We start from the raw sequence: 27,873 nt of genomic DNA, 5'->3' as shown, positions 1-27,873 counted from the left end.
CGTATAGACACATACACGTGCATATGCACACATCACACATACATATACATACAAGCATATATTGATATACATATATATATACAAACACACACTACACACACAATGCAAGCACACACACATGCACACACACACACACACACACACACACACACACACACACACACACACACACACATATACCTGTTGGTTATTAGTGGTGGTACTCATTTCCATTTTGGATAAGAATACATGTGGTTACATGAGAGTGAACAAGATTTCAAAATGAATACACAGATTACAGGAAGTAACTTATATGAAATATCTTAATTGTTATCTGCTACATCTGTTATGCCCATGTTTGGGATTTCGTGGATTTCATAGATTTAATTAATGAGATTTCATAGATTTTTGACACCAAACTGGGCCCATAGAGTCAAAAGCTCATAAGTTCATATACATATGTTTTTCCTATGAACCATATGTCATGAATATGTGCTATGCTTATAAATTTGTGTAGTTAGAGAATCCAGCATAAGTCCATGGGAGTATATGTTGTCTTTAATGTATAATTTATATGTAAAGCATAAGGATACAGTCACTTTACACAAACTATTTATTCCTATCTTTCTCTCTCTCTCTTTCTCTTTCATACACACACATACACAGAGAGTATCAGGAAGACATGGGACAAAACACTGAACCTTATGCAGAAGATAACAGAAGACAGAGACATGTGCCACATTGCTGTACTTGAGAAGATCCATCCACCACAATAGAACTGAGACCCTAAAACCACAGTGCCATGCAAAATGTATTGGTGTGGGTGCTGTGCCATATCAAAAGCACTGGTGATAGTGCCATGTAAAAAGCACCCTGTACACTCTGTAAGGTTGCTGGTGTTAGGAAGGACATCCAGCCATAGAAACCAAGCCAAAACTGACTTTAGAACATGGTGCAGTGCTTGGCCCTGCCAGTTCCTGTCAAGCCAGCCAACTTTTGCCAGCATAGAAAACAGACATTAAATGTCAATGATGATGATGATGATGGTAACAAGTTTTAAATTCCAGTACTCTTTGCAGAAAAAAATAAAAATGAAAAACTGAATATAAAATTAAAATGTTCAAATTTTTATTTTTAATCCTTGAAATGTATAGAACTTTACAGAAACATATTCATGAGCTGAGCGTAAACAGAATCTTTAAAGTCTTTTAGAGAACTGTCTCAAACTTCAAGCTGGTGTCACAAAGAAAATTAAAGAGAGATTTTTGTTTTCTCTAAAAATATTTTCTTTCTCTCTCTCAATCTTATTTTTTTTGAATGAAGAAAGATCATCAAAAACAAGAACAAGTAAAACATTATATATGACAAATACACACACATGTATACTGCACTCACTCAGTTATGCTGCTTTTTATTTGGCGCTCAGTCTACAATGTAATTTTCCCCATTCAGAAAGTCTGCGGATAGAAGCATACCAGAAGCGGCTCATACTGTTTTGGGCCCAGGCACTTGCCACAACATGTGATATTGGTTTAGAACCTTCGTATTCAGAAAGAGCAGCATTTTGGTTAAGAGTAAAGTTGCGTTGTGCATTGATAACAGTAATATTTTTTATGTCTTTTAGCAACAGACCAAAAGCATAAACATCGTCGATTCCAATGTAAGGCGCTGTGAGAGACACATTGTACATTTCTGGGAGAAGATTTGATGTGAAGAGAATGGCATAACCAGTGCAGAAACCAAAAGGATAATATTGCTTTCCTACAAAAACGTTGTTAGGAACATACCATTTACTACTTGAGGCCCGAACAATTGGACTTGTTCCTTTAGTTTTATAATGGCAAATTATTGCTTTATCTTTATTCCACACTTGAGGCATAAAATACTCGATTAGTTGAAAAACGTTTACATAAATATCATCATCTGTCTTGAGAATGTATTTTGCCTGTGGGCAAATATTGTAAATCCAGTGAAGAGAAGTTATACTTTTCAAAGTTATGTTTTGGAAGGTGTCCAGAATGTCAAGCATAAGAATATCTTTGTATTGTATACTTTCGTAAGTAATGCTTGCTTTTGTTTTGTGTTGGCTTTCCTTATTGGTTGATTTACCAACCACAAACACAAGTTTCATATATATATCTAGAAAAACGGCCCCATTTCCCCAACTCTCACGGATTGCTTGACGTCGTGCATGGTTCTCTGGAGAACTCTGAATATATACCAAGATATCAACAGGTGAATTATGACACAGATTATCATTAGAAATAAGTGTTTTTTGGAAATGCTTATGTTTTGAATGGTCAAATTTGTGTGTAGGTTGTGGATGGAAACGTCTTAACCACTGGTCAAGTTGCTCTTTTGGCAAATTTTCCTTAACTGAGTTTGTTTTAGATTCAGTTAAAATCTGAGAGAAAAACATATGTTCTGTTGGAATTGGTAATACTTCCACTTCTGGTATTTTCTGTTGAAGTCTAATTTTATATACAGAAATAAAGTCTTCTTTGAATTTGTGAAGTTTTTGTGAGATGCTTGGTCTAGGAACCAATAGAAATGCTGAATACATTAGCATTGAAAGTCCGAGCAAAAATAATAATTTAAAAATCCATAGAGCATTTGCCATGATTGAAGAATATCATGCAGTGCAGGTAAAGAATTGGTTACCTTTCCTTCAATTGGTTGTTAGTATCCAGTTTATATAAAGCAGTAATTCCACATCTTTGACTGTAACCTTGAAGTGGAAGTAACGCATTCCAGTTAATTTAATTATCAATTAGAACAGTAAATACAAAATATATATTATACAAAATATATAAAAAAATAGTGCAACTTGAAACAAATTCTTTAGATTAAGCAACTCATCCTCCTCCTTCCTCCCCTCTTCATAACCATTATCACTGTCACCATCATTTCACATTCATGTTCCATGCTGGTATGGGTTGGAGTATTTATGGCATAATGATAATAACTGATACATTATCAATGAGTGAAAGAGTGGCCTATAATGTTTATGCATTAAAAGATGTAAGCGAAGTGAAGTGGCTACGACAAAGAGACAGATCATTTAGAAAATTTGCTAATGGATTTGTTCCCAGACACAAGAATAATAATTCAAGGGAAGGAGTATAGTTAATTGTATGGGCCCCAGTATATTGCTGTCTAATTCCCTGAGATGAGTTATTGTTTATAAGATTATAATTTTTTAAACTCTTGCTTTCAGCTTTAGAGTTTCAAAAATATTCTAATATTTGCCTCAACACCTGGTCTGAAGAGATATACCTACTAATTTCAAATTTTGGCACAAGGCCTGCAGTTTTGGGAGAGGGGGAGAAGTCAATTACATTTGCACTATTTATCTACTGCTGTCAACCAGGACAGCTGGAACCCTCTGCTGGGTTCACATTGGAAAGACATTCTTTCTCCCATGCATTCTCCACATTAGGAGCCTTTCGTAGTAGCACTACCATGCCTCTATCTTTTCACGATCACTAAGTACAGGTGCACCAGTATCTATCAGTACATATTTCTAGCATACAACATCTCGACTTTCTCTGATACATTGTCTTGCAATCTGAAACACCTTATGCCTTTAGAACATTGGCAAACTTTTCCTATTTCTCCCTTTGTTATGTAAATATGAAGCCTAGCTTTCCTTCTAGCTATCTGGTATAATTATTTGGTGCTAAAATTTTTCCAGTCTTTCCAAGCTTGTCTTTTCAATTCTATAACCCTGTCAACCTCACTATTTCACCACCAGATCTTCCTTAGTCTGTGGCCTTCAATAGGTTGTCCCATTACCATGAACTTACAGGTGGATTGGGTGCAATCAATTACATCAACTACAATACTTGACTAGTATTTTATTTTATCAAACCCAGAAGGAAAGAAAAAAAGGAAAATTTGCCATGCTACTTATTTATATATTACTGGGAATTATATACTGAATCCTAGATTCAGTATATAACTGGTACATTTTTGTATAAATATCAATAGGATCAATGATGCTGCCAGTGTTTGTAAACTATGGCACACTATAGTAGACTGCAAAATTAATTTAGTTTCTTGTTTAATAGGCAAAATATATCTAACCAGCAAACTATGCCACACTGTGGTTGATACCTACTAAGAACTAACAACCCTTTTGTTATTTTTGTTAAGATACTCTACTTTTGATTCAATTGACTGTAAAGATAATAAAATATTTTAATAAAATAGTCTTGCTATTATTGAGCTGGTGTAAGGTGTTGAAGAAAATGCTTAGAAGTGTTTCATCTGTTTTTACCTTCTGAGTTCAAATTCCATCAAGGAATTTATAGGGCCAATAAAATAAGAACCAGTTGAGCACTGGGGTCAATGAGATTAACTTACCCCTCCCCTGAAATTGCTGGCCTTGTGCCAAAATTTGAAACCTTTATTAAGCTGGTACCTTGAACATAAATTAATATGAAATTTTCAAGGAAGGTTTTAATTTAGATCAATTTAAAACAGGAAGTTTGTATCATAGAAGCTGAGACAGTTTTAGGTGGGTTTGCATCAGTAGGGTCAAGTGGTTCTCACTCTGGTGGTGGGGTTCACAACGGTAATGCTGGGGTGGGTGAGTGGATGGGTTCAGAATAGCAGACCCAATGTTGGCTAGACACAGGTAAGTTCATCACATCTGCCTAGGGAACTTAGAATGTGAAGACCCAAAACAAATACTGCAAAAGTATTTTGTGCAACACTCTACCAGTTCCACCCACCCATTGCACTGGAATGATATCTTCTTTTATGGATCCTGAAAGGATAAAAGCCAAAGCAGATCTTAACGGGATTTAAACTGTAAAGAAATAAGAGAAGAATTCTCCCAGAAGTCCATAGAAATCTACCAAGGTTCTGAGTTCTCATAAGTCACTCGCTCGTTTCATGTAATTGTAATGTTATTCTGTTGTTTTGTGTTTTTCTACACTCTATTTTTGCTGCCTTGTGGTGGTGGTACTGCTAGTATTTTCCCTTGGTTGAAGGGGAAAGTGCTGTGAATACTGAGATGGACTATGAGAGCTTTAGTTTGTTACCTATGACCTCGTCTGAGGAGGACCCGAGGAGAAGTCTGGAGAGGATTGACAAAGTAATGGAAGAATGGAAGAAAATGAACTTTGCAGCTGCAGCTGGTGATAACAAAAAGAAAATGCAAAAATACAAAGGAATGTTGAAGAGAGAAAGACACAAGGTGAAGGTGTCACCCCACCCAGCGGCAGCACAAGATTTATCAAGGAAAGAAGTATCACATACAGAAAATATAACCTGAAATCCAATAAGGTGGAGATATTGGCAAAAAAAAAACGAATAGAAAAAGGACTAAGATTCATCTGGCAGGACATTACCTACCCTGCCAGAGGGTCGAAGTTCACAACAGTGGAAGTACAGTTTACCAGCGAGGTGATTGCCAGGTATCATTCTATGACCTTCATGAAGACAGACGAGGTAGTCCTTCTACTTATCTACCTGGGAAGACATGTATTCAGGGTAAGGGTGGAAGGAATACCTCCAGAAGTGGATGTAAACTGGATAATAGTGGCAATTTTAATGGGGTTTGAGGAAAGGATTACAATCCTACAGGTGACAAAAGTACCAGCAAAGAATAGTCTAGGGCAGACACTGGAAATGATAATCCAGGCTGCCTTAGAGGACATAGAAGAAATGGTCAACACTATAACGGTGGGAGATGAAGTGAGGCTTAGGGTTGTGGTGGAAGGCAGAAGGCTGAAGTGTTATAACTGTAGACAGTTGAGACACATAAAGACCAAGTGCTTCCCCTTCCCCCCATAGAAGGACCAAAAGAAGCTCCAGTGAAAACTGTCTGCAACAGTAGTAACATCAAGAACCGTTCAACCCATGCCAGCATGAAAAACGGACGTTAAATGATGATGATGATATATATATATATATATAATGTGTATGTGTATATATATATATCTAAGACAAAGTTATAGCGTTAAGTGACTGTGTGAAGGAAATATAACTGAAAACATGAAATAAGCAATGTGTAAGGTATGTAAAGATCAAGGCATAAATAAATAGAAAGTAAAAGCATGGCTAGAAGACAGAGAGAGACTTATCTGATCATCCTTTTATGGTCGTATTAATTCGGCAAAGATTTTAGGAGCGAGTGAAGGAAACTGCGAAATCAGATTGGAGCCTGGTGTAGCCATCTGGTTTCACCAGTCCTCAGTCAAATCGTCCAACCCATGCTAGCATGGAAAACGGACGTTAAACGATGATGATGATGATGATGATATATAATGCATATGTATATATATCCATGCACACATACCCCCCCCCCCCCCACACACACATATATAAACATCTATGCACACATACACCCACACATAGCACATGTGCATATACAACAAATGAAATATACAGTGCTGCCATCATTACCGACATATCCATCTTACTACTACTACCACCACCATTTAAACTAAGCATTCCACCACCACTAACAACAACAACAAAGTCATAGATCACCACCACCACCACCACCACCACCACCACCATTGTCACCCCAATGAATATTGAGTGGAATACAAATATGAAAAACAATAACCGTGATAATGTGCCAATGTATGAATAAACAGAGAATTCAATTTTATCTGAAGTCAGCTGCTCTAAATTTTAGTCAATAGTGTAGTTTCAACTTTGAGTATTTATAATAAAATATTTCTTTTGAAATGAACTACTAAGGTTAATCTTTGTAAAACAATTACAGAAAGGTCTTTTTTTTCCCATCAATAATGGTAACAATGAGAAATGACGAACAGACTGCTAGCATCTGTTGAAGAAATTTGTAGAATAAACAAAATAACAATATTAGTTTTTAACATAATAACAGTTCTTGTGAAGAGCTTTAGTCAATTGTATTAACCCAAGTAGGTCATTGGTACTTTATTTTAATCAAACTTGGAAGGATGAAGAGCGAAGCTAACTCAGTGAAATTTGAAATCAGAATAAAAAGGCAGTTAAATGAATACTGTATTGTAAAGGGAGTTAACCAATGCACAGGGGCAGTATGGGAGATGGTTGAGTAAAAGTAAGCTATTATGGAACATGCTCTGGAGATTAAAAAAAAGTCCTCCCGAAATCATTGATCAACATGCTTCTGTGTCCCAAAATACTGAACCAAATGTCTGTTTATAAACTTCTATGAGAGTAGAATAAAATTTATTCTTCCAAGTGAGATAAACTTTAGGATCTCCCAAATGCAGAAGAATTGGGTTCTAGCTAAGATACCAGAACAAAAAACACGTAACATTGAGCTAATTTTCTCATTGCTGAGTTACAGAAGAAAACACTTATTCAAGGTGCCATATGATGGCTTGAACCCCAAATCACATGGTTGGTAAGCAAGCTTCTTAACCACACAGTTACACCTGCACCACAATCAATATCAAATTCTTTTATTACAATAACTTAGGCATTTTATTACAACCATTACTGAACTGTTTCAGTGCAATAGACCCTGTGTTGTGCCACTACAGCCAATATTTGCATGCTGTTATTTATAGCTTTATGTGTGCTTCCAGATCCACTATTCCGGAAATGAAATAGATATACATATGTGTTTATGTGTGTGGTAAATGTTTTAACTTACCATGAAGTGTTCTGAAGATTAGCCTGTTGGTTAAACTACAGCACATTTATATATATAGGTGTACATGTATGTAACAACCACATATGTATATATACATTTACATGTGTGTGTTTGTCACCAGTGTTGGTGTGTTTACATCCCCCATAACTTAGAGGTTTGGCAAAAGAGACCAATAGAACAAATACTAGGCTTAAAAAATAAGTCCTCGGGTCAATTTGTTCGACTAATACTCTTTAAGACAATGCTCTAGCATGGACGCAGTCAAATGACTAAAAGAAGTAAAAGAATATGTTTAAATAACTGTAGTGGTGTCCTTTGTCATGATTAGAATGTAATGATTATATGTAATGATTATATGTAATGATTATATACGTAATGACTTCCTGCCACAACTATAATACATCTATGTAGGATACTGTAAGCAAATCTAAGCCCACAGCCAATGATATCTCTCTGCCTAGTTGCCTTTTTACGTCACAGGCTCTCTCTCTCTCTCTCTCTCTCTCTCTCTCTCTCTCTCTCTCTCTCTCTCTCTCTCTCTCTCTCTCTCTCTCTCTCTCTCTCTCTCTCTCTTCTCTCCCACTAAATTATGTCTCTCAGTTTCTGCTCCTCTCACACCCAGCAAAGTAAAGCTGTCTGTTTTATACACATTTATGTCTAGGTCTGTCAATGTCTGCCTCTTTCACATGTGGTAAAAAAAAAAGAAGAAAGAAAGGGAGGAAGGAAGGAAGAAAGAAAGGAAGAGAGGGAGAGAGGAAGCAAGAAAGAAAGAAAGAGCGAGAGAGAGAGAAATAGAGAAAGAGATTGAGAGAAAGAAAGAGAGAAAGGGAGAGAGAGAGAAATAAAAAAAGAAAGGAATGAAGGCGGGAAGGAAGGAAGGAGAGAAGGAAGGAAGGAAGATAGATAGATAGATAGATAGATAGATAGATAGAGAGAGAGAGAGAGAATAAGGACGGCTTGTCTGGCTGTGTGTCTATTCAGCTCTGCAATCAGTCACTCTGCTTGTCTCTCTGTCTGTCAATTTATTTAGTGATCCCTTGTGCTATTCTCAAAGTTGTATTCCATAACTGTACCCCAGACGTACACTCCAGCCATATAGTACCGATTTTTACTCATGATTAATTGATTAATACCCCAGACTTATACTCTAAACTCATATGTGAGGTTTTCATTTAAGATTTTATGCCACCGAAATACCTAAATAGGTTGTACCCAACAAGTTGTAATCACCTTGAATCCTACAGACATAGAATATAATGTTAGTTTCCTTATTTGAAGGAAATTTCAATTCAAAACTTGATAAAACAAAACATCTTGATGAGATAGATCATTCAGATGTTTTGTTTATTGATGAGATTGATTTAATGATATTAAATGCTCAATAAAGCAATGTAGTTGTGACAAGCTATGTAGCTATAACTGTAAGTAGTACAAACTATATCAGGGGCCGGTTTCCTGGTTTTTATGGCGTATGTGTTCCCCCCCAGCTGGACGGGACGCCAGTCCATTGCAGCTTTACTCAAGAAACAGGAAGAAAGAGTACAACAAAGGTCCTGATGACACATGAGCTTATTTTGCTATTGATTAATTATGAGAACGTGTTTTATTGATATTATTCATGTAGATAGAACACGCTGGAAAGTTTTTTACTTACTAAATGATATTTCATAAAATACAAAAAAAACAAAACAAAATAAAAACAAGAAACCACCCCAACACCATCTCTCCCCAGTCCATTGCAGCTTTACTCAAGAAACAGGAAGAAAGAGTACAACAAAGGTCCTGATGACACATGAGCTTATTTTGCTATTGATTAATTATGAGAACGTGTTTTATTGATATTATTCATGTAGATAGAACACGCTGGAAAGTTTTTTACTTACTAAATGATATTTCATAAAATACAAAAAAAACAAAACAAAATAAAAACAAGAAACCACCCCAACACCATCTCTCCCCAGTCCATTGCAGCTTTACTCAAGAAACAGGAAGAAAGAGTACAACAAAGGTCCTGATGACACATGAGCTTATTTTGCTATTGATTAATTATGAGAACGTGTTTTATTGATATTATTCATGTAGATAGAACACGCTGGAAAGTTTTTTACTTACTAAATGATATTTCATAAAATACAAAAAAAACAAAACAAAATAAAAACAAGAAACCACCCCAACACCATCTCTCCCCAGTCCATTGCAGCTTTACTCAAGAAACAGGAAGAAAGAGTACAACAAAGGTCGCCCCCCCCCCACCTGCCAGAGCCTCGTAGAGCTTTAGGTGCTTTCGCTCAATAAACACACACAACGCCTGGTCTGGGGATTGAAACCGCGATCCTCTGACCGCGAGTCCGCTGCCCTAACTGCTGGGCCATTGCGCCTCTACATTATTGTTAAAGGTTACAAATAAATAGAACAGAAATTACTCAAAGTTACAGCAAATGTTCAAAATGTAAACCATTATTTGCAGTACAGTTGTGACATTGTTCAATGGTTGAAGCAGTTACTTTTTTTGCACAATTCCTGCATATCTTGCAATGCATCTATGATGCTTTGTATCAGATCATTGAGAGATTTTGGTTTAGAGTTGAACACCTGATTTTTGAGTGCTCTCCAGAGAAAGAAGTCTGGAGGACTGGGGTCTGGGGATCTTGCAGACCATTTCATGGCCCTGTGGGTGAACAATTAACAATTAGCAAGTGGGTGTAAAATTAGCAATGAGCAATATTCAATAAATTCATTTGGATTCAGTTACTTCTGGGCCACCTTGTATATGTGTGTGTGTGTGTGTGTGTGTGTGTGTGTGTGTGTGTGTGTGTGCATGTGTTGTTGTTGTTTTATTTATAAACATAGAAGAATTCTTTTTTGAAATTGGATCTTGAAGTACATATAAAACTATGTAAATATTAGGTTGAAAAACCTATTTGCATAGGAAAAGTTGAAGGCTGCCCATGGGACATGAACCTACATCTTGTGTTGTAGACATGACGCACATCCTACTATTGTCCCATGGGCAGCCTTCGACAACTTTTTCTATCCAAAAGGGTCTTCCAACCCAATATTTACATACTATTATTAATGATTTTATATATACATGGAGATTCAATTCCAAAAATGAAAGAAAGAAAGAAAGAATGCATGCATATATGTATGTATGTATGTATGTATGTATGTATGAATGTATACATGCATACATGTATGTATGTGAGTGGTTTCAGCCATAATCATGTTCATGAAATCCCATGTGGTAAAAGATATGTTTTTAAAATCCGGTCTGAATAATGCTACATTGCAGAGTATAAAAATGTTTCTCTTTATAATGGGAGAAATAAACCACTTACTGATTTAGGCTGGAGGAATCAGCATAAATGTAGAGGGGAATATATAAAATAAATATTTTAAATGGCCCTCAACACCTACATGTCTGATGTTGACTGCACCAACTTGGTGTATGTATGATGTATTTCAAATTTGAGTTTTGTAAAGGTTCTAAGAAGAAACTGAAAATGTAGTGGAATTGGTAGACAAGACATCCCACTCCCAGTGTGTGTGTATGTGTGTGAGGGATTGTGTTTTTGACTGTTATCTCTCCTAATAAAAGCTAGTTTCATGTGATATTTATCAAGAACCTTTTATCTCCAGCTGTTATCATCCAGCTATTGGTTTACATTATCTATTAGGTAAATTAATAACCATGATGGCTTAATATTAACTGACATGCAAGAGATGGTCTTGCATGTCGTTGGCATTACAACAATTTCAGTGGGAGAGGTTTAGTCTATACCATCAAACCCAGTATTTTGCTGGTACTTTATGTTACTGAGCCCACAAAACAATGAAAGGAAAGGTCTGCTTCGATGACATTTGAATTCCAAATGTAAAGAGTCACAAGAACTCCTGCTAAGCATTTTGTCTGGTGCAGTAACCATTCTGCATATCTGCCATTTATCTTTGATTCTAAGAGACAAACTAAACCATTTTCCATTAACCTCTGATATTTCATGTATAATATATATATATTATAAATATATATATATAATATGAATACATATATATTATTATTATCTACTGTGTCTCCTGCTTTCCCTGTCCTTCCCTGTACATTGGTCAAATGTGATACTGCTTGGCTGACCGGTTCACTGAGCACCTCCAAGACAACAGTCTTGGCAATGACACCCCAGTCTTGTATCACTTCTGCTCTGCTAATCATTTACCACAATATCTGTTTGTGTTTGGAGTGTCTTTGCACAGAGGCCATCAGACTTCTACCTCCACCGTGAACAGGAATTAATCTTCTCCATTCATTTCTTTGCTCCTTATGCCTTAATTAGACATTCACTTCATCTAACACCAACCCCACACATATTCCCACACATTTTCCATCTTTAACTGTCCCTCCTCTCCACCTTCACACTTGTACACCACCTAACCCAGTACCCTCACCACACACACCATTATACAAACACCTATACATACTGTTCAACTCAGTACCCACACCACATACCATTACACACACATACACCTTCCCACACCACACACACTAGCACCCAATACTTCTCAACCCCAAACTCTCATCACCCTCATCTCATCTTGCATCTTCATGCATTCCCCTACAACACATAGTATGCACTCCTAAAGACACACAATGCACATGCGCACAACATGCATTTAAACACATACAACTTTCGCACATAAACATACACAATAAGGTGGTGAGCTGGCAGAATCGTTAGCACGCTGGGCGAAATGCTTAACGGTATTTTGTCTATCTTTACATTCTGAGTTCAAATTCCGCCAAGGTCAACTTTGCTTTCATCCTTTTGGGGGGGTCGATAAATTAAGTACCAGTTGCATACTGGGGTCGATCTAATTGACTGGCCCCCTCACCAAAAATTTCGGGCCTTGTGCCTAGAATAGAAAAGAATATTTTCTCATGAAGGAACTTCCATGATGTTTACTGCTATACTTCTCATGTCTCTGTATATTGCTGCCTGGTTGTGGTTAAATTTTTTGCTTATTGTTCTTCTCCCGGTTATTCTCTTTTGATGTCGGAGTTTTTCACTGACAGCTTTTAGCTCCTGTTTGAGGGTGATCAGTTTGCAAATGAGTGTCCTCCTTTTGCTGTCTCCAAACATCATTTCTATCTCCTTCTTTACTTTCCTTTGGTGGGAACGTATAATGATTTGCATGTTTGCATGCAATAAGCACCTTTAAATGACTAATGGTCTTCTGTAAACCAGTCATCTTTTTCTCTGTCTTCAAACCCCATGATGATACTTTCTTTGCTATTTTGGTTTTGTTTACTTTTTCAATATCTTTCGTGTACTGTTTTCCAGTAGAAGCCAGAGCATATAGACAGGTGTTAATCTGCCAGCATGTGGGTTCATCACACTGTTGTAAATACTCATCACCAATTTTGTTAACAATTTTATGTATGTATGTATGTATGTATACATGCAGATTTGTATGTCTTGTTTTATGTATGTCTTGTTTTATGTATGTCTTGTTTTATGTATGTCTTGTTTTATGTATGTCTTCTCATGCATGTACTTGCATATCTAGACATGTATATACAAGTATATATATATAGAGAGAGAGCGAGAGGGGGGGTTTGGAGGGGAGGGGGAGTAGGGGAGAGGGAGGGAGGGAAGGAGAGAGAGGAAGATGGGTGGATGTATGTAGATGGATCACTGATGACACATGAGCTTATTTTGCTATTGATTAATTATGAGAACGTGTTTTATTGATATTATTCATGTAGATAGAACACGCTGGAAAGTTTTTTACTTACTAAATGATATTTCATAAAATACAAAAAAAACAAAACAAAATAAAAACAAGAAACCACCCCAACACCATCTCTCCCCAGTCCATTGCAGCTTTACTCAAGAAACAGGAAGAAAGAGTACAACAAAGGTCGCCCCCCCCCCCACCTGCCAGAGCCTCGTAGAGCTTTAGGTGCTTTCGCTCAATAAACACACACAACGCCTGGTCTGGGGATTGAAACCGCGATCCTCTGACCGCGAGTCCGCTGCCCTAACTGCTGGGCCATTGCGCCTCTACATTATTGTTAAAGGTTACAAATAAATAGAACAGAAATTACTCAAAGTTACAGCAAATGTTCAAAATGTAAACCATTATTTGCAGTACAGTTGTGACATTGTTCAATGGTTGAAGCAGTTACTTTTTTTGCACAATTCCTGCATATCTTGCAATGCATCTATGATGCTTTGTATCAGATCATTGAGAGATTTTGGTTTAGAGTTGAACACCTGATTTTTGAGTGCTCTCCAGAGAAAGAAGTCTGGAGGACTGGGGTCTGGGGATCTTGCAGACCATTTCATGGCCCTGTGGGTGAACAATTAACAATTAGCAAGTGGGTGTAAAATTAGCAATGAGCAATATTCAATAAATTCATTTGGATTCAGTTACTTCTGGGCCACCTTGTATATGTGTGTGTGTGTGTGTGTGTGTGTGTGTGTGTGTGTGTGTGTGTGTGTGTGTGTGTGTGCATGTGTTGTTGTTGTTTTATTTATAAACATAGAAGAATTCTTTTTTGAAATTGGATCTTGAAGTACATATAAAACTATGTAAATATTAGGTTGAAAAACCTATTTGCATAGGAAAAGTTGAAGGCTGCCCATGGGACATGAACCTACATCTTGTGTTGTAGACATGACGCACATCCTACTATTGTCCCATGGGCAGCCTTCGACAACTTTTTCTATCCAAAAGGGTCTTCCAACCCAATATTTACATACTATTATTAATGATTTTATATATACATGGAGATTCAATTCCAAAAATGAAAGAAAGAAAGAAAGAATGCATGCATATATGTATGTATGTATGTATGTATGTATGTATGTATGAATGTATACATGCATACATGTATGTATGTGAGTGGTTTCAGCCATAATCATGTTCATGAAATCCCATGTGGTAAAAGATATGTTTTTAAAATCCGGTCTGAATAATGCTACATTGCAGAGTATAAAAATGTTTCTCTTTATAATGGGAGAAATAAACCACTTACTGATTTAGGCTGGAGGAATCAGCATAAATGTAGAGGGGAATATATAAAATAAATATTTTAAATGGCCCTCAACACCTACATGTCTGATGTTGACTGCACCAACTTGGTGTATGTATGATGTATTTCAAATTTGAGTTTTGTAAAGGTTCTAAGAAGAAACTGAAAATGTAGTGGAATTGGTAGACAAGACATCCCACTCCCAGTGTGTGTGTATGTGTGTGAGGGATTGTGTTTTTGACTGTTATCTCTCCTAATAAAAGCTAGTTTCATGTGATATTTATCAAGAACCTTTTATCTCCAGCTGTTATCATCCAGCTATTGGTTTACATTATCTATTAGGTAAATTAATAACCATGATGGCTTAATATTAACTGACATGCAAGAGATGGTCTTGCATGTCGTTGGCATTACAACAATTTCAGTGGGAGAGGTTTAGTCTATACCATCAAACCCAGTATTTTGCTGGTACTTTATGTTACTGAGCCCACAAAACAATGAAAGGAAAGGTCTGCTTCGATGACATTTGAATTCCAAATGTAAAGAGTCACAAGAACTCCTGCTAAGCATTTTGTCTGGTGCAGTAACCATTCTGCATATCTGCCATTTATCTTTGATTCTAAGAGACAAACTAAACCATTTTCCATTAACCTCTGATATTTCATGTATAATATATATATATTATAAATATATATATATAATATGAATACATATATATTATTATTATCTACTGTGTCTCCTGCTTTCCCTGTCCTTCCCTGTACATTGGTCAAATGTGATACTGCTTGGCTGACCGGTTCACTGAGCACCTCCAAGACAACAGTCTTGGCAATGACACCCCAGTCTTGTATCACTTCTGCTCTGCTAATCATTTACCACAATATCTGTTTGTGTTTGGAGTGTCTTTGCACAGAGGCCATCAGACTTCTACCTCCACCGTGAACAGGAATTAATCTTCTCCATTCATTTCTTTGCTCCTTATGCCTTAATTAGACATTCACTTCATCTAACACCAACCCCACACATATTCCCACACATTTTCCATCTTTAACTGTCCCTCCTCTCCACCTTCACACTTGTACACCACCTAACCCAGTACCCTCACCACACACACCATTATACAAACACCTATACATACTGTTCAACTCAGTACCCACACCACATACCATTACACACACATACACCTTCCCACACCACACACACTAGCACCCAATACTTCTCAACCCCAAACTCTCATCACCCTCATCTCATCTTGCATCTTCATGCATTCCCCTACAACACATAGTATGCACTCCTAAAGACACACAATGCACATGCGCACAACATGCATTTAAACACATACAACTTTCGCACATAAACATACACAATAAGGTGGTGAGCTGGCAGAATCGTTAGCACGCTGGGCGAAATGCTTAACGGTATTTTGTCTATCTTTACATTCTGAGTTCAAATTCCGCCAAGGTCAACTTTGCTTTCATCCTTTTGGGGGGGTCGATAAATTAAGTACCAGTTGCATACTGGGGTCGATCTAATTGACTGGCCCCCTCACCAAAAATTTCGGGCCTTGTGCCTAGAATAGAAAAGAATATTTTCTCATGAAGGAACTTCCATGATGTTTACTGCTATACTTCTCATGTCTCTGTATATTGCTGCCTGGTTGTGGTTAAATTTTTTGCTTATTGTTCTTCTCCCGGTTATTCTCTTTTGATGTCGGAGTTTTTCACTGACAGCTTTTAGCTCCTGTTTGAGGGTGATCAGTTTGCAAATGAGTGTCCTCCTTTTGCTGTCTCCAAACATCATTTCTATCTCCTTCTTTACTTTCCTTTGGTGGGAACGTATAATGATTTGCATGTTTGCATGCAATAAGCACCTTTAAATGACTAATGGTCTTCTGTAAACCAGTCATCTTTTTCTCTGTCTTCAAACCCCATGATGATACTTTCTTTGCTATTTTGGTTTTGTTTACTTTTTCAATATCTTTCGTGTACTGTTTTCCAGTAGAAGCCAGAGCATATAGACAGGTGTTAATCTGCCAGCATGTGGGTTCATCACACTGTTGTAAATACTCATCACCAATTTTGTTAACAATTTTATGTATGTATGTATGTATGTATACATGCAGATTTGTATGTCTTGTTTTATGTATGTCTTGTTTTATGTATGTCTTGTTTTATGTATGTCTTGTTTTATGTATGTCTTCTCATGCATGTACTTGCATATCTAGACATGTATATACAAGTATATATATATAGAGAGAGAGCGAGAGGGGGGGTTTGGAGGGGAGGGGGAGTAGGGGAGAGGGAGGGAGGGAAGGAGAGAGAGGAAGATGGGTGGATGTATGTAGATGGATCACTGATGACACATGAGCTTATTTTGCTATTGATTAATTATGAGAACGTGTTTTATTGATATTATTCATGTAGATAGAACACGCTGGAAAGTTTTTTACTTACTAAATGATATTTCATAAAATACAAAAAAAACAAAACAAAATAAAAACAAGAAACCACCCCAACACCATCTCTCCCCAGTCCATTGCAGCTTTACTCAAGAAACAGGAAGAAAGAGTACAACAAAGGTCGCCCCCCCCCCCACCTGCCAGAGCCTCGTAGAGCTTTAGGTGCTTTCGCTCAATAAACACACACAACGCCTGGTCTGGGGATTGAAACCGCGATCCTCTGACCGCGAGTCCGCTGCCCTAACTGCTGGGCCATTGCGCCTCTACATTATTGTTAAAGGTTACAAATAAATAGAACAGAAATTACTCAAAGTTACAGCAAATGTTCAAAATGTAAACCATTATTTGCAGTACAGTTGTGACATTGTTCAATGGTTGAAGCAGTTACTTTTTTTGCACAATTCCTGCATATCTTGCAATGCATCTATGATGCTTTGTATCAGATCATTGAGAGATTTTGGTTTAGAGTTGAACACCTGATTTTTGAGTGCTCTCCAGAGAAAGAAGTCTGGAGGACTGGGGTCTGGGGATCTTGCAGACCATTTCATGGCCCTGTGGGTGAACAATTAACAATTAGCAAGTGGGTGTAAAATTAGCAATGAGCAATATTCAATAAATTCATTTGGATTCAGTTACTTCTGGGCCACCTTGTATATGTGTGTGTGTGTGTGTGTGTGTGTGTGTGTGTGTGTGTGTGTGTGTGTGTGTGTGTGTGCATGTGTTGTTGTTTTATTTATAAACATAGAAGAATTCTTTTTTGAAATTGGATCTTGAAGTACATATAAAACTATGTAAATATTAGGTTGAAAAACCTATTTGCATAGGAAAAGTTGAAGGCTGCCCATGGGACATGAACCTACATCTTGTGTTGTAGACATGACGCACATCCTACTATTGTCCCATGGGCAGCCTTCGACAACTTTTTCTATCCAAAAGGGTCTTCCAACCCAATATTTACATACTATTATTAATGATTTTATATATACATGGAGATTCAATTCCAAAAATGAAAGAAAGAAAGAAAGAATGCATGCATATATGTATGTATGTATGTATGTATGTATGTATGAATGTATACATGCATACATGTATGTATGTGAGTGGTTTCAGCCATAATCATGTTCATGAAATCCCATGTGGTAAAAGATATGTTTTTAAAATCCGGTCTGAATAATGCTACATTGCAGAGTATAAAAATGTTTCTCTTTATAATGGGAGAAATAAACCACTTACTGATTTAGGCTGGAGGAATCAGCATAAATGTAGAGGGGAATATATAAAATAAATATTTTAAATGGCCCTCAACACCTACATGTCTGATGTTGACTGCACCAACTTGGTGTATGTATGATGTATTTCAAATTTGAGTTTTGTAAAGGTTCTAAGAAGAAACTGAAAATGTAGTGGAATTGGTAGACAAGACATCCCACTCCCAGTGTGTGTGTATGTGTGTGAGGGATTGTGTTTTTGACTGTTATCTCTCCTAATAAAAGCTAGTTTCATGTGATATTTATCAAGAACCTTTTATCTCAGCTGGGCAGCAATTTATTGCTTCTATTTATTTTTTAGTAAATTGTTGTCCAGCGGTGTGGCATCTTCGCTTTCCTTGGCGAGTTTTTTGTGTTCGTTGCATGAACAAATTTTGTATTCGCTGTTTGTGGGAGGCGGGTTCACTTGCCCATAGTAGCGAAAATTTTTGTTTTGACTTTGAGCCAAAAAAAAAAAAAAAAAAAAAAGCAGCTTTGAGTGAAGAAAACTTTTTGTGAATTTTGACGTACAACTACAGGTAAGACTTTTGTGTTTTTTGGGATTTAGTGGGGGTTTGTTGCGCGTGTTTATTTATATTTATGTCGAGCAGGGTGTCTCCACTGAATTCCACGCCTTTGTCTGCCTGTGGGTGTGCTTAATGTCTCACTTAGCGGTGAGAAGAGTGTTTTGGAGGTAATACGCCTCCAAAAATTGTGAACTTAGTTTCTAAAGGTTTGTTGGTTTCAAGCCGTGAATTGAGAACTACAAATGAATATTGTGAACTTTGTTTAAAACAGAGAAGGAATTTATTGTTTTCAGACCAAGTTTTGAAAGCTAATAGATTTAAAGAAAAGTCTTCCTCTTGCTTTGAACTACACCACGTGGAACTACACAAAGGATTTCATTTTTACCAGCAAAGTGATGACTGCAGGGGAGCCGGGATCAAATCGGGCCGGAGTGCTGTTGTGGCCTGAAAATTTGTTATTCTGTCTGGAACTTTATATTTTATTTATTCTTTCTGAACTGTTGTATTTCCTTTCTCCTTCTTTTATGAACTTTTTTAGTACGAACTGTTTATTTTATTTCTTCCGCTTTTTTTAACTGTTTTCTCTTTTTGCCTGTTTTAAAAATTTTTCGTTGTTTAATTTTTATGTGGACATTTTTACCATGGCAGAGAACATAAAGAAAAATAAGGCCACTGCTGTGGAGTGGGAGATTATCCCACCCAAGAAGTGGTTAAATGATTTCAGGGAAAGAACGGTGGTGTTGCGGACCTACGCTAGGTTACTCGACACCATTACGGTCTTTCCCAAAGTGGAAATTGAAAAAGAGTTAGCAGAATATCTGCCAACTATCAAGTTTATGGCAAGGGGTGTCACATACGCGACGGTTTGGTTGCTATTTGACACCCCTGAGGTGGCTTGCAAGTTTGCGAGCCAGCCCTTAGAAGGGGAAAAAATTCTGTTTCTTCCCACATACTGTGGGAAGAAATTAACTAGGGCTTGGATTTGTGGTTTGCCACCCAGTATAGAACCTGATTGGATAGAGGATACTATCCGATGGGGGCTGGGCGGCAGTGGAGCCAAGCTCTTAAATGTGAAAATGTTACCTACAGCTGATTGGGTTGGGGCAAAAGTGGTTTTGACCCTGTGGACCCAATCAGCCAGGGATCTGGTATTTCCGGATTTTTTGAGGATGGACGGCCAGAAATATCCGGTAATTCTTGAGGGACGTAAACCCAAGTGCCACCGGTGTCTGAAGCCCGGTCATATCAAGAAAGACTGTCCCCAGGACCAGAGTAAGGTCCTGGAACAGTTAACAAATGTTGTTAACTCCAGTCCTCCAGTGGAGGGAGAGACGGAGGAAGTCGAGGAGGTGGAAACCTCCTCGAAAAAAGGAAAAAAAAGGAAGAAGGTGGACAACAATGGTTGCCCACCAAAAATCGTGGGGGAGGAGGAGGAGGACCTTCCAGCAAAGGCGGAAGTACGCCCTACTCCAATGGCCCCAAAGAAAAAGAACGAGGCACGGCCGGTGCTCGATAGTGCACCGCCGGCGTCTCCTGACACTCCGTTGGTGGGAATTGTGCCACCAACGGAGGAAAGCAGGTCGGCGGGAATTGTGCTGCCAACAGTAGAAGCTGTGGGCTCACCCTGTGAGGAAAAGGATCGGCTAATCCTATTCTGAAAGGGAGGGGCTCTGCAGAAATTTGTGAATAAAAGGAAGCGTCATAGAGAGGGAGTCATCACCGGTACTAAGGATCCGGACTGGCCTCCGCAGGTGTCTGCGGAGGTCATGTCGAGTAGGCACATAAGTGCGTTGGTGAATTCCTTCCCCCTCGGCGAATTCAGTATTAAAGAGTGGCCCGACCCAGACCCATCATTTTGCTTGAGAGAAGCGAAGGCTATATCGGGCGAAAAAAACCTAAGAGGACGAGTGCCTCATATTGTGTAATGAAAAATCGTAAGAGGCAAATGCCTTAAATTATGACTTTTTATGTACGAGGTTCATAGCCTCAATGTGAAAATTTAATTTTATAAAGAACAGTGTTATAGAGAAGCAAAGTTCGGCGGACGGCTTTTGCCTTCTCTCATTATATCATCATATTTATCATCTATTTCATCTCATTAATGTTTTTGTCCAGCCCGTAGCTACTCTCTGTGTACTGCCTTTATGGCAAATTGAAATGAAATAAAGTAGCTTGCTTACCAACCACATGATTCCGGGTTCATTCCCACTGCGTGGCACCTTGGGCAAGTGTCTTCTACTATAGCCTCGGGCCGACCAAAGCCTTGTGAGTGGATTTAGTAGACGGAAACTGAAAGAAGCCTGTCGTATATATGTGTGTGTGTGTATATATATATATATATATATATATATATATATATATATATATATATATATATATATATGCATATATATATATATGTATGTATATGTTTGTGTGTCTGTGTTAGTCCCCCAACATCGCTTGACAACTGATGGTGGTGTGTTTATGTTCCCGTAACTTAGCAGTTCGGCAAAAGAGACTGATAGAATAAGTACTAGGCTTACAATGAATAAGTCCTGGGGTCGATTTGCTTGACTAAAGGCGGTGCTCCAGCATGGCAACAGTCAAATGACTGAAACAAGTAAAAGAGTATATATATATATATACAGGGTACAATGGGTAAAACTGTCATCTTTTAACATTTTTAATTTCGTGCATGTGCGTTGTTTGTTTTTGATTTTTCAACTACACAGTATAGTAGGGTCAGTTGGGCACCGTCTCTAAGAAAAACACCACCATGACGTAATTAACTCTGCCAGAATTTGGAAACGACATGCTGTACTGCTTGGCATTCACGCTGGAAGTTCCAATATGAACATTTCATAGTGTTTGGGCATCAATCTGAGGAGAGTGCAGAAGATTCGGAAAAAGATGGATGAATCTAATGGTGATTATGGAAGTATGGTAGCTCAGAAAACTCACTCTAACTGTTCTGATAAGAAAAGAACTCTTGAATTTGTTGGTGAGATCCAGGCCATGATCGACAATGATCCCTCCAATTCAATCAGGTCCATGGGATTGTCTGAGTTTCTTATCAGGCAGGTAGAACATAAAGACATTTGGTATTCCTCATACAAGATGTGAACGGGCTGATTTTTATCCCAAGTCATCAAGGACAAGAGGAAAGACTGTGCTATGAAGCTTTTGAACAAACTCAAGCATCCCCTGCAACTGAACATACCTTGGTTTTCTCAGATGAGAAAAATTTCTGCCAGGATCAGATGGTGAACACACAGAACAACCATTGGCTTGCTGTATCCTCAAAACATGTACTGAGAGTGATAAAAATCAAACATCCAGTCAACATCATGGTGTTTGGAGTGATCACTAGTGATGGCGACATTATGCCTCCATTCATCTTCCTACACAACCTCAGACTCAACACAGAGGCTTACATCAAGTGCCTGGAAGAAGTAGTGCAACCCTGGGTCAAGAAGGAAGATTTTATGTCTGGCAACAAGACTGTGCACCATGCAAAACAAGTAGGAAAATCCAGTCATAGTTGTCAGACAAATTCTGGCCACTTAACTCCTCCTTGATTATTATGTGTGGGGAACAATTGAGGGAGAGACTAACAAAACTCTTTGTAACATGAAAGATGAACTGAAGGCAAAGATTATGACAGCTTCACCAACTTAAACAAGGAGACTGTCCAGAAGAGTTGCAGGAGATTCTGAAGTCATCTGGAGGCCATGGTTGAAGTCAATGGCAATTTTATTGAATAAATTTACTGTTTAGTATTTCAAGACACTTTTACGTAATTTTGGTAAATATATTTGTTAAAATGAGAGATCAGTGTCATTTTCATTTTTGTGTAATTTGACAACAATTTATTCACCGCACCCTGTATATATATATATAAAAGAAGTAATTAAGATTCAGTTGAATTAGGTACTTAAGTTGAAGCACCAATCAGTGTAGTATTATCCAGTGAATAAAATCAAAATAAGTAACAGGATGTCATGTAGTAATGCAGTATAACCCGTTTCAAGTGGCTCCATTTAATCGAACAAGGTGATCATTAAATCAATTTAGCTGCCTGAAATATGGATTTTCAACAGACAGAGTTGTTGCTGCACTAGGTAAAATGCTTAGCAGCATTCCATTTGTCTTTATGTTCTGAGTTCAAATTCTGCCGAGCTCAACTTTGTTTTTCATTCTTTCAGGGTCAATAAAATAAGTACCAGTTGAGAACTGGGGTCAATGTCATTGACCTCACCCTCTCCTGAAATTACTGGCCTTGTGCCCAAACTTGAAGCCAGTATTACAAATCACTTCGTCCTACTACATGCCACCATCACCACCGTTGTCGCCATCACCACATACCACCACTGCCACCACCACCGGTGGCAGTTTTCTTGTCATGCTTCTGATGTAGGATGCACCACATTTGCCACAGATGATCTCATATACAACATAGGTCCTTTGGCACAATTCAGGAGGACATCTCTAAAAGCAACAGTAACATCCACCCCTAGGGGTCAGCCACACTCAAGTGGCAATATACTACACTTTATCGTGCAGTTACTGTTAATACTTCATTTAGAGAATTAACATTGCTTGTTTTCACCTTTTCGATATCAGTGAAGAATTTCACTGGAAAAGTAGATATAAGATTGCCAGGATTTTATCTCTCTCATCACAGATCAGTGACTATCGAACGCCAACGAAGGGAAATAACCCTGAAACCCGGGTCCGTTCGTGCTACAGATCATGATGGAAGGGGTAACTTCCCTTGGTAAACAGAACACAGTAGTGTGTCGATAAGCCAGCTGGAGGAGATGTCCTCCTGGGGCTAAAAGCAACAGTAACATCCACCCCTAGGGGTCAGCCACACTCAAGTGGCAATATACTACACTATATATATATATATATATATATATATATATATATATATACATATATATATATATATATATATATATATATATATATATATATGTATGTATGTATGTATGTATGTTTATATATATATATATATATACACACACACATACACGCATTTCTATAAGTACATGTCTGCCTCCAGCTGTCACATACCTAACAAAGATAACAGCCTTATTATATTGAGTATTTATACACCAGTCTAATTTGAGACAATGTGTGAGTGGGAGAGATTGCATATGTAAGGTGTGAGTGTGGGTGTGGGGTGTTGGGAGAGTGTATGTGTGTGTGTGTGTGAGGTCACTCATGAGTGCTATAGGTAATGTGTACTACAATACAAACTGTTGCATTGTCAGGTTATTATTGCTAAATGAACCATCTTCTCATCTCACGGTTGCCTGGTGAGCAGGGTTCCTGAAAATCTAGCTGGTTTAAGAAGACAATAGGAGTCAAAAGCATGGATGGACCCCATCATAAGGTTAATAGCTATATATCAATTGTGAAGGGACATAGAAATATTCACGTTGATGAAAGAACACCCCTTAAAGCCACCTGTAAGCAATGGACATTTATTTCTTGAGAGAACATTCACACATCTCACATATAAGAGTTAAATCCATTAGCATTCAGATGACTCTGTCAAATGTAATGCTTATTTGTAATGCTTTGTCATTGCCTCTACGAAGCAACGATGAAAGACCAAGACCTCTGAAGGTATGCTGTGACTGAGAAGACCCAGCAAATAAAGTGAGATCACAGCTGTACCCTACACCAGTGTCACATAACCAGCCCACTCAAAAAGTACCTTGGATTATAGGGTGACATGCTGTGCTTGAGGAGACATATTGAGTCAAGTACATCGAAATCAAATCAAACCACAATCAAATGGAAATTGTAGTTGTGGCTGATGCCAGCTCCACCTGACTGGCTCCCCGTACTGGTGGCATGTAAAATGCCCCATCTGAATGTGGTTGATGCCAACCCCCTTGCCCTGACGGGCTCCTGTGCAGGTGGCACATAAAAAAGCACCATCCGAACGTGGCTGATGCCAGCACTGCCTTGACTGGCTCCCATGCTGGTGGCATGTAAAAAGTACCATCCAAACATAGTCGATGCCAGCCCCCTCTGGCCCCTGTGCCAGTGGCACATAAAAAGCACCCACTACACTCTCTGAGTGGTTGGTGTTAGGAAGGGCATCCAACCGTAGAAACCATACCAAATCAGACTGGAACTTGGTGCAGCTCTCAAGCTTACCAGTTCCAGTCAAACTGCCTAACCCATGCCAGCATGGCAAGCAGATACTAAATGATGGTGATGATGATAATGAATCTGTTTGCACTATTAATTAAAGCTTAGAAATATGAAAAAGCTTTCGAGATAACCTGGTATATTATAATTATATTTATGCCTGTCTGCCTGCCTGCCTGCCTGCCTGTCTGTCTGTCTGTCTATCTATCTATCTATATTTATACATATATACATATATGTCTATACAATGGGCTTCTTTCAGTTTCTCTCTTCTGTTTTCTTTTGAAATATTTGGTTCGAAAACTTTTTGAAATATGAAATGAAAGTTTGAAGAAAGCACTTCTTATCCTGAAGTTCTTTTCTTTAAAAACTTTCTGTGAACAACATGTGCAAAACAGCTGCAACAAACTCACATTTTTGATTTCCTTTCTGGTTCTTGTGATAATATAAATGACTTAAACTCCATGCAAGCTAAGTCATGAAATTGTGTCGTTATTCAAGTAATACTTTTAATTAATACTTTTAATTAATGACATTTAAAACAATGAGTGTGTCTAGGTGTGTTCATTCTGCATGTGCCTGTGCAGATGCAGACATATACACTTATGCATATATGCACACACACACACACACACACACACACACACACACACACACACACACACACACACATCATCCACAAAAGCTTTTAAATGAAAGAGCGTAAGGATTTTCTTCAAACTTTCATTTTGTATTTCAAAAATATTCAAAAGAAAAGCAGGCTTGGTTTGGTTTACCAGTTGGTGATTGGAAATGAGTCAGTCTAAGGACTGGAAATTGGAGCCTTTTTGTAATTATATCTATGAGACAACTTAGTGAGAGCCACAGACCAAATCTGTGGATGGTGCAAAGTCCCAACCAGACCTTGGGTGATATGGTAAAGGAACAATATAGTTGATAGGGCCACTACAGCAAAGAAACAGGCTGAACAGCTGTATAAAGAAGTGCTAATCTCTAACTGAGGAGGGAACCTGTGGTAGAGTAGACCCTGGAAGATATGAGATGAGGTGGTGAAGTAATGATTAGTTACTGAGACTTTTGGTGATATGCTGTGCTTGAGAAGACTCGTCAAGCCAAGTAAAATTATAGTCATAGCCGTTGCTGGTGTCATGTAAATGGCACCTGTGAAATTGTAATCATGGCTGTTGTTCGTAGCCAGTTCTATAAATGCTGAGCTTCATGGAGATGAAGGACAAGGTGGTGAAACATGAGCTTCGAATGTTGGGCCTCATGGAGGAGATGACAAGTAACCAAGACCTTTGGTGATATGCACGGAGCGTCCAAGTTCAAAATTTTACACCTCGCTTCATATTATGTTTGTGATACACTAACGTATATATGATAATATATTTGTGTCAATCTAAATGATTAATCGCTTCATTTGCGCAGTTGGTTAGTTGACAACATTTGTGTTTTCATCTAACTAGGTGTGTCCAAACCCATGTATGTACTAATGTAATTAGTCTCATTTTATACTAATTCAACATCATTTATTTATGCGATACTTAATACCACAGCACTATCTTGAGAAGATTCATCAAGCTTGAGAAGATTCATCAAGCCAAGTGAAACCATAGTCATGGCTGTTGCCAATCTCATGTAGGTGGCACCCATGAAATTGTAGTTGTCACTGAAACTAGTGTCATGTAAAGGGCACCCATGCTGGTGGCTTGTCACAAACACCCATTACACTCTTGGAGTGGTTGGCATTAGAAAGGGCATCCAGTCGAAGAAACCATACCAGCATGCTAACGTTTCTGCCAGCTTGCCACCTTACTACTACTACTACTACTACTACTACTACTACTACTACTAATAATAATAATAATAATAATAATAATCCTTTCTACCATAGGCACAAGGCCTGGAATTTGTGGGAAGGGGAATAATCAATCATATCAACCCTAGTACTTGATTGGTACTTAATTTATCAACCCTGAAAGAATGAAAGGCAAAGTCCACCTCGGTGGAATTTGAACTCAGAATGTAAGGACAGATGAAAAGCTGGTAAGCATTTTGTCTGATAAGCTTAATGATTCTTCCAGCTTGCTGACTAATGATCATCATCATCATCGTTTAACGTCCGCTTTCCATGCTAGCATGGGTTGGACGATTTGACTGAGGACTGGTGAAACCGGATGGCAACACCAGGCTCAATAATAATAATAATAATAATAATAATAATAATAATAATGATAATAATAATAATTTTTTTTTTCGTATGTGTATTTGGTGTGCAAGATTCTTGATGTGGATACGTGTATTGAAAGAAATATGATTAAACCTTGGGAGAGGTATTATGCCGGTAATAAACACATGCTGGCAGCCCTACTGAACCTGTGTGTGTGTTTATTACCAGCATAATGCCTCTCTCAATTGTAATAATATTTTTCTACGCTCTTTTACTTGTTTCAGTCATTTGACTGTGGCCATGCTGGAGCACTGCCTTTAGTTGAGCAAATCGACCCCAGGACTTATTCTTTGTAAGCCTAGTACTTATTCTATCGGTCTCTTTTGCCGAACCGCTATGTTACGGGGAGCGTAAACACACCACCATCAGTTGTCAAGCGATGGTGGGGGGACAAACACAGACACACAAACATATACACACACATACATATATAAATACATATATATGATGGACTTCCTTCAGTTTCCATCTACCAAATCCACTCACAAGGCATTGATTGACCCAAGGCTATAGAAGAAGGTGTGACGCAGTAGGAATTAACCTGGAACTATGTGGTCAGTAAGCACACAGCCACGCCTGCACCCATACTATAGACATAAGGCCTAAAATTGTGCGGAGGGGTATA

At 38.1% G+C, this 27,873-nt stretch overlaps 1 protein-coding gene across 3 annotated transcripts in view; it reads right to left on the bottom strand.

The window, feature by feature from the left end:
- Positions 1-1,090: 1,090 nt before the first annotated feature.
- LOC106881562 (beta-1,3-galactosyltransferase 5) overlaps positions 1,091-27,873 on the bottom strand; it is a 95,077-nt gene continuing 68,294 nt past the window's right edge. For all 3 annotated transcript variants that reach the window (XM_052972265.2, XM_089362042.1, XM_089362043.1), the window contains one exon: positions 1,091-2,707. In XM_052972265.2, coding sequence (XP_052828225.2) covers positions 1,391-2,599 — 1,209 coding nt within the window. In that variant the 5' untranslated portion in view covers positions 2,600-2,707 and the 3' untranslated portion in view covers positions 1,091-1,390. The remainder of the gene's footprint in view (positions 2,708-27,873) is intronic.

This window comes from Octopus bimaculoides, chromosome 13, assembly GCF_046866305.1.
Source record: "Octopus bimaculoides isolate indiv1 chromosome 13, ASM4686630v1, whole genome shotgun sequence".
Classification (NCBI taxonomy): Eukaryota; Metazoa; Mollusca; class Cephalopoda; order Octopoda; family Octopodidae; genus Octopus; species Octopus bimaculoides.
This window is presented reverse-complemented; position numbering and strand designations above follow the sequence as displayed.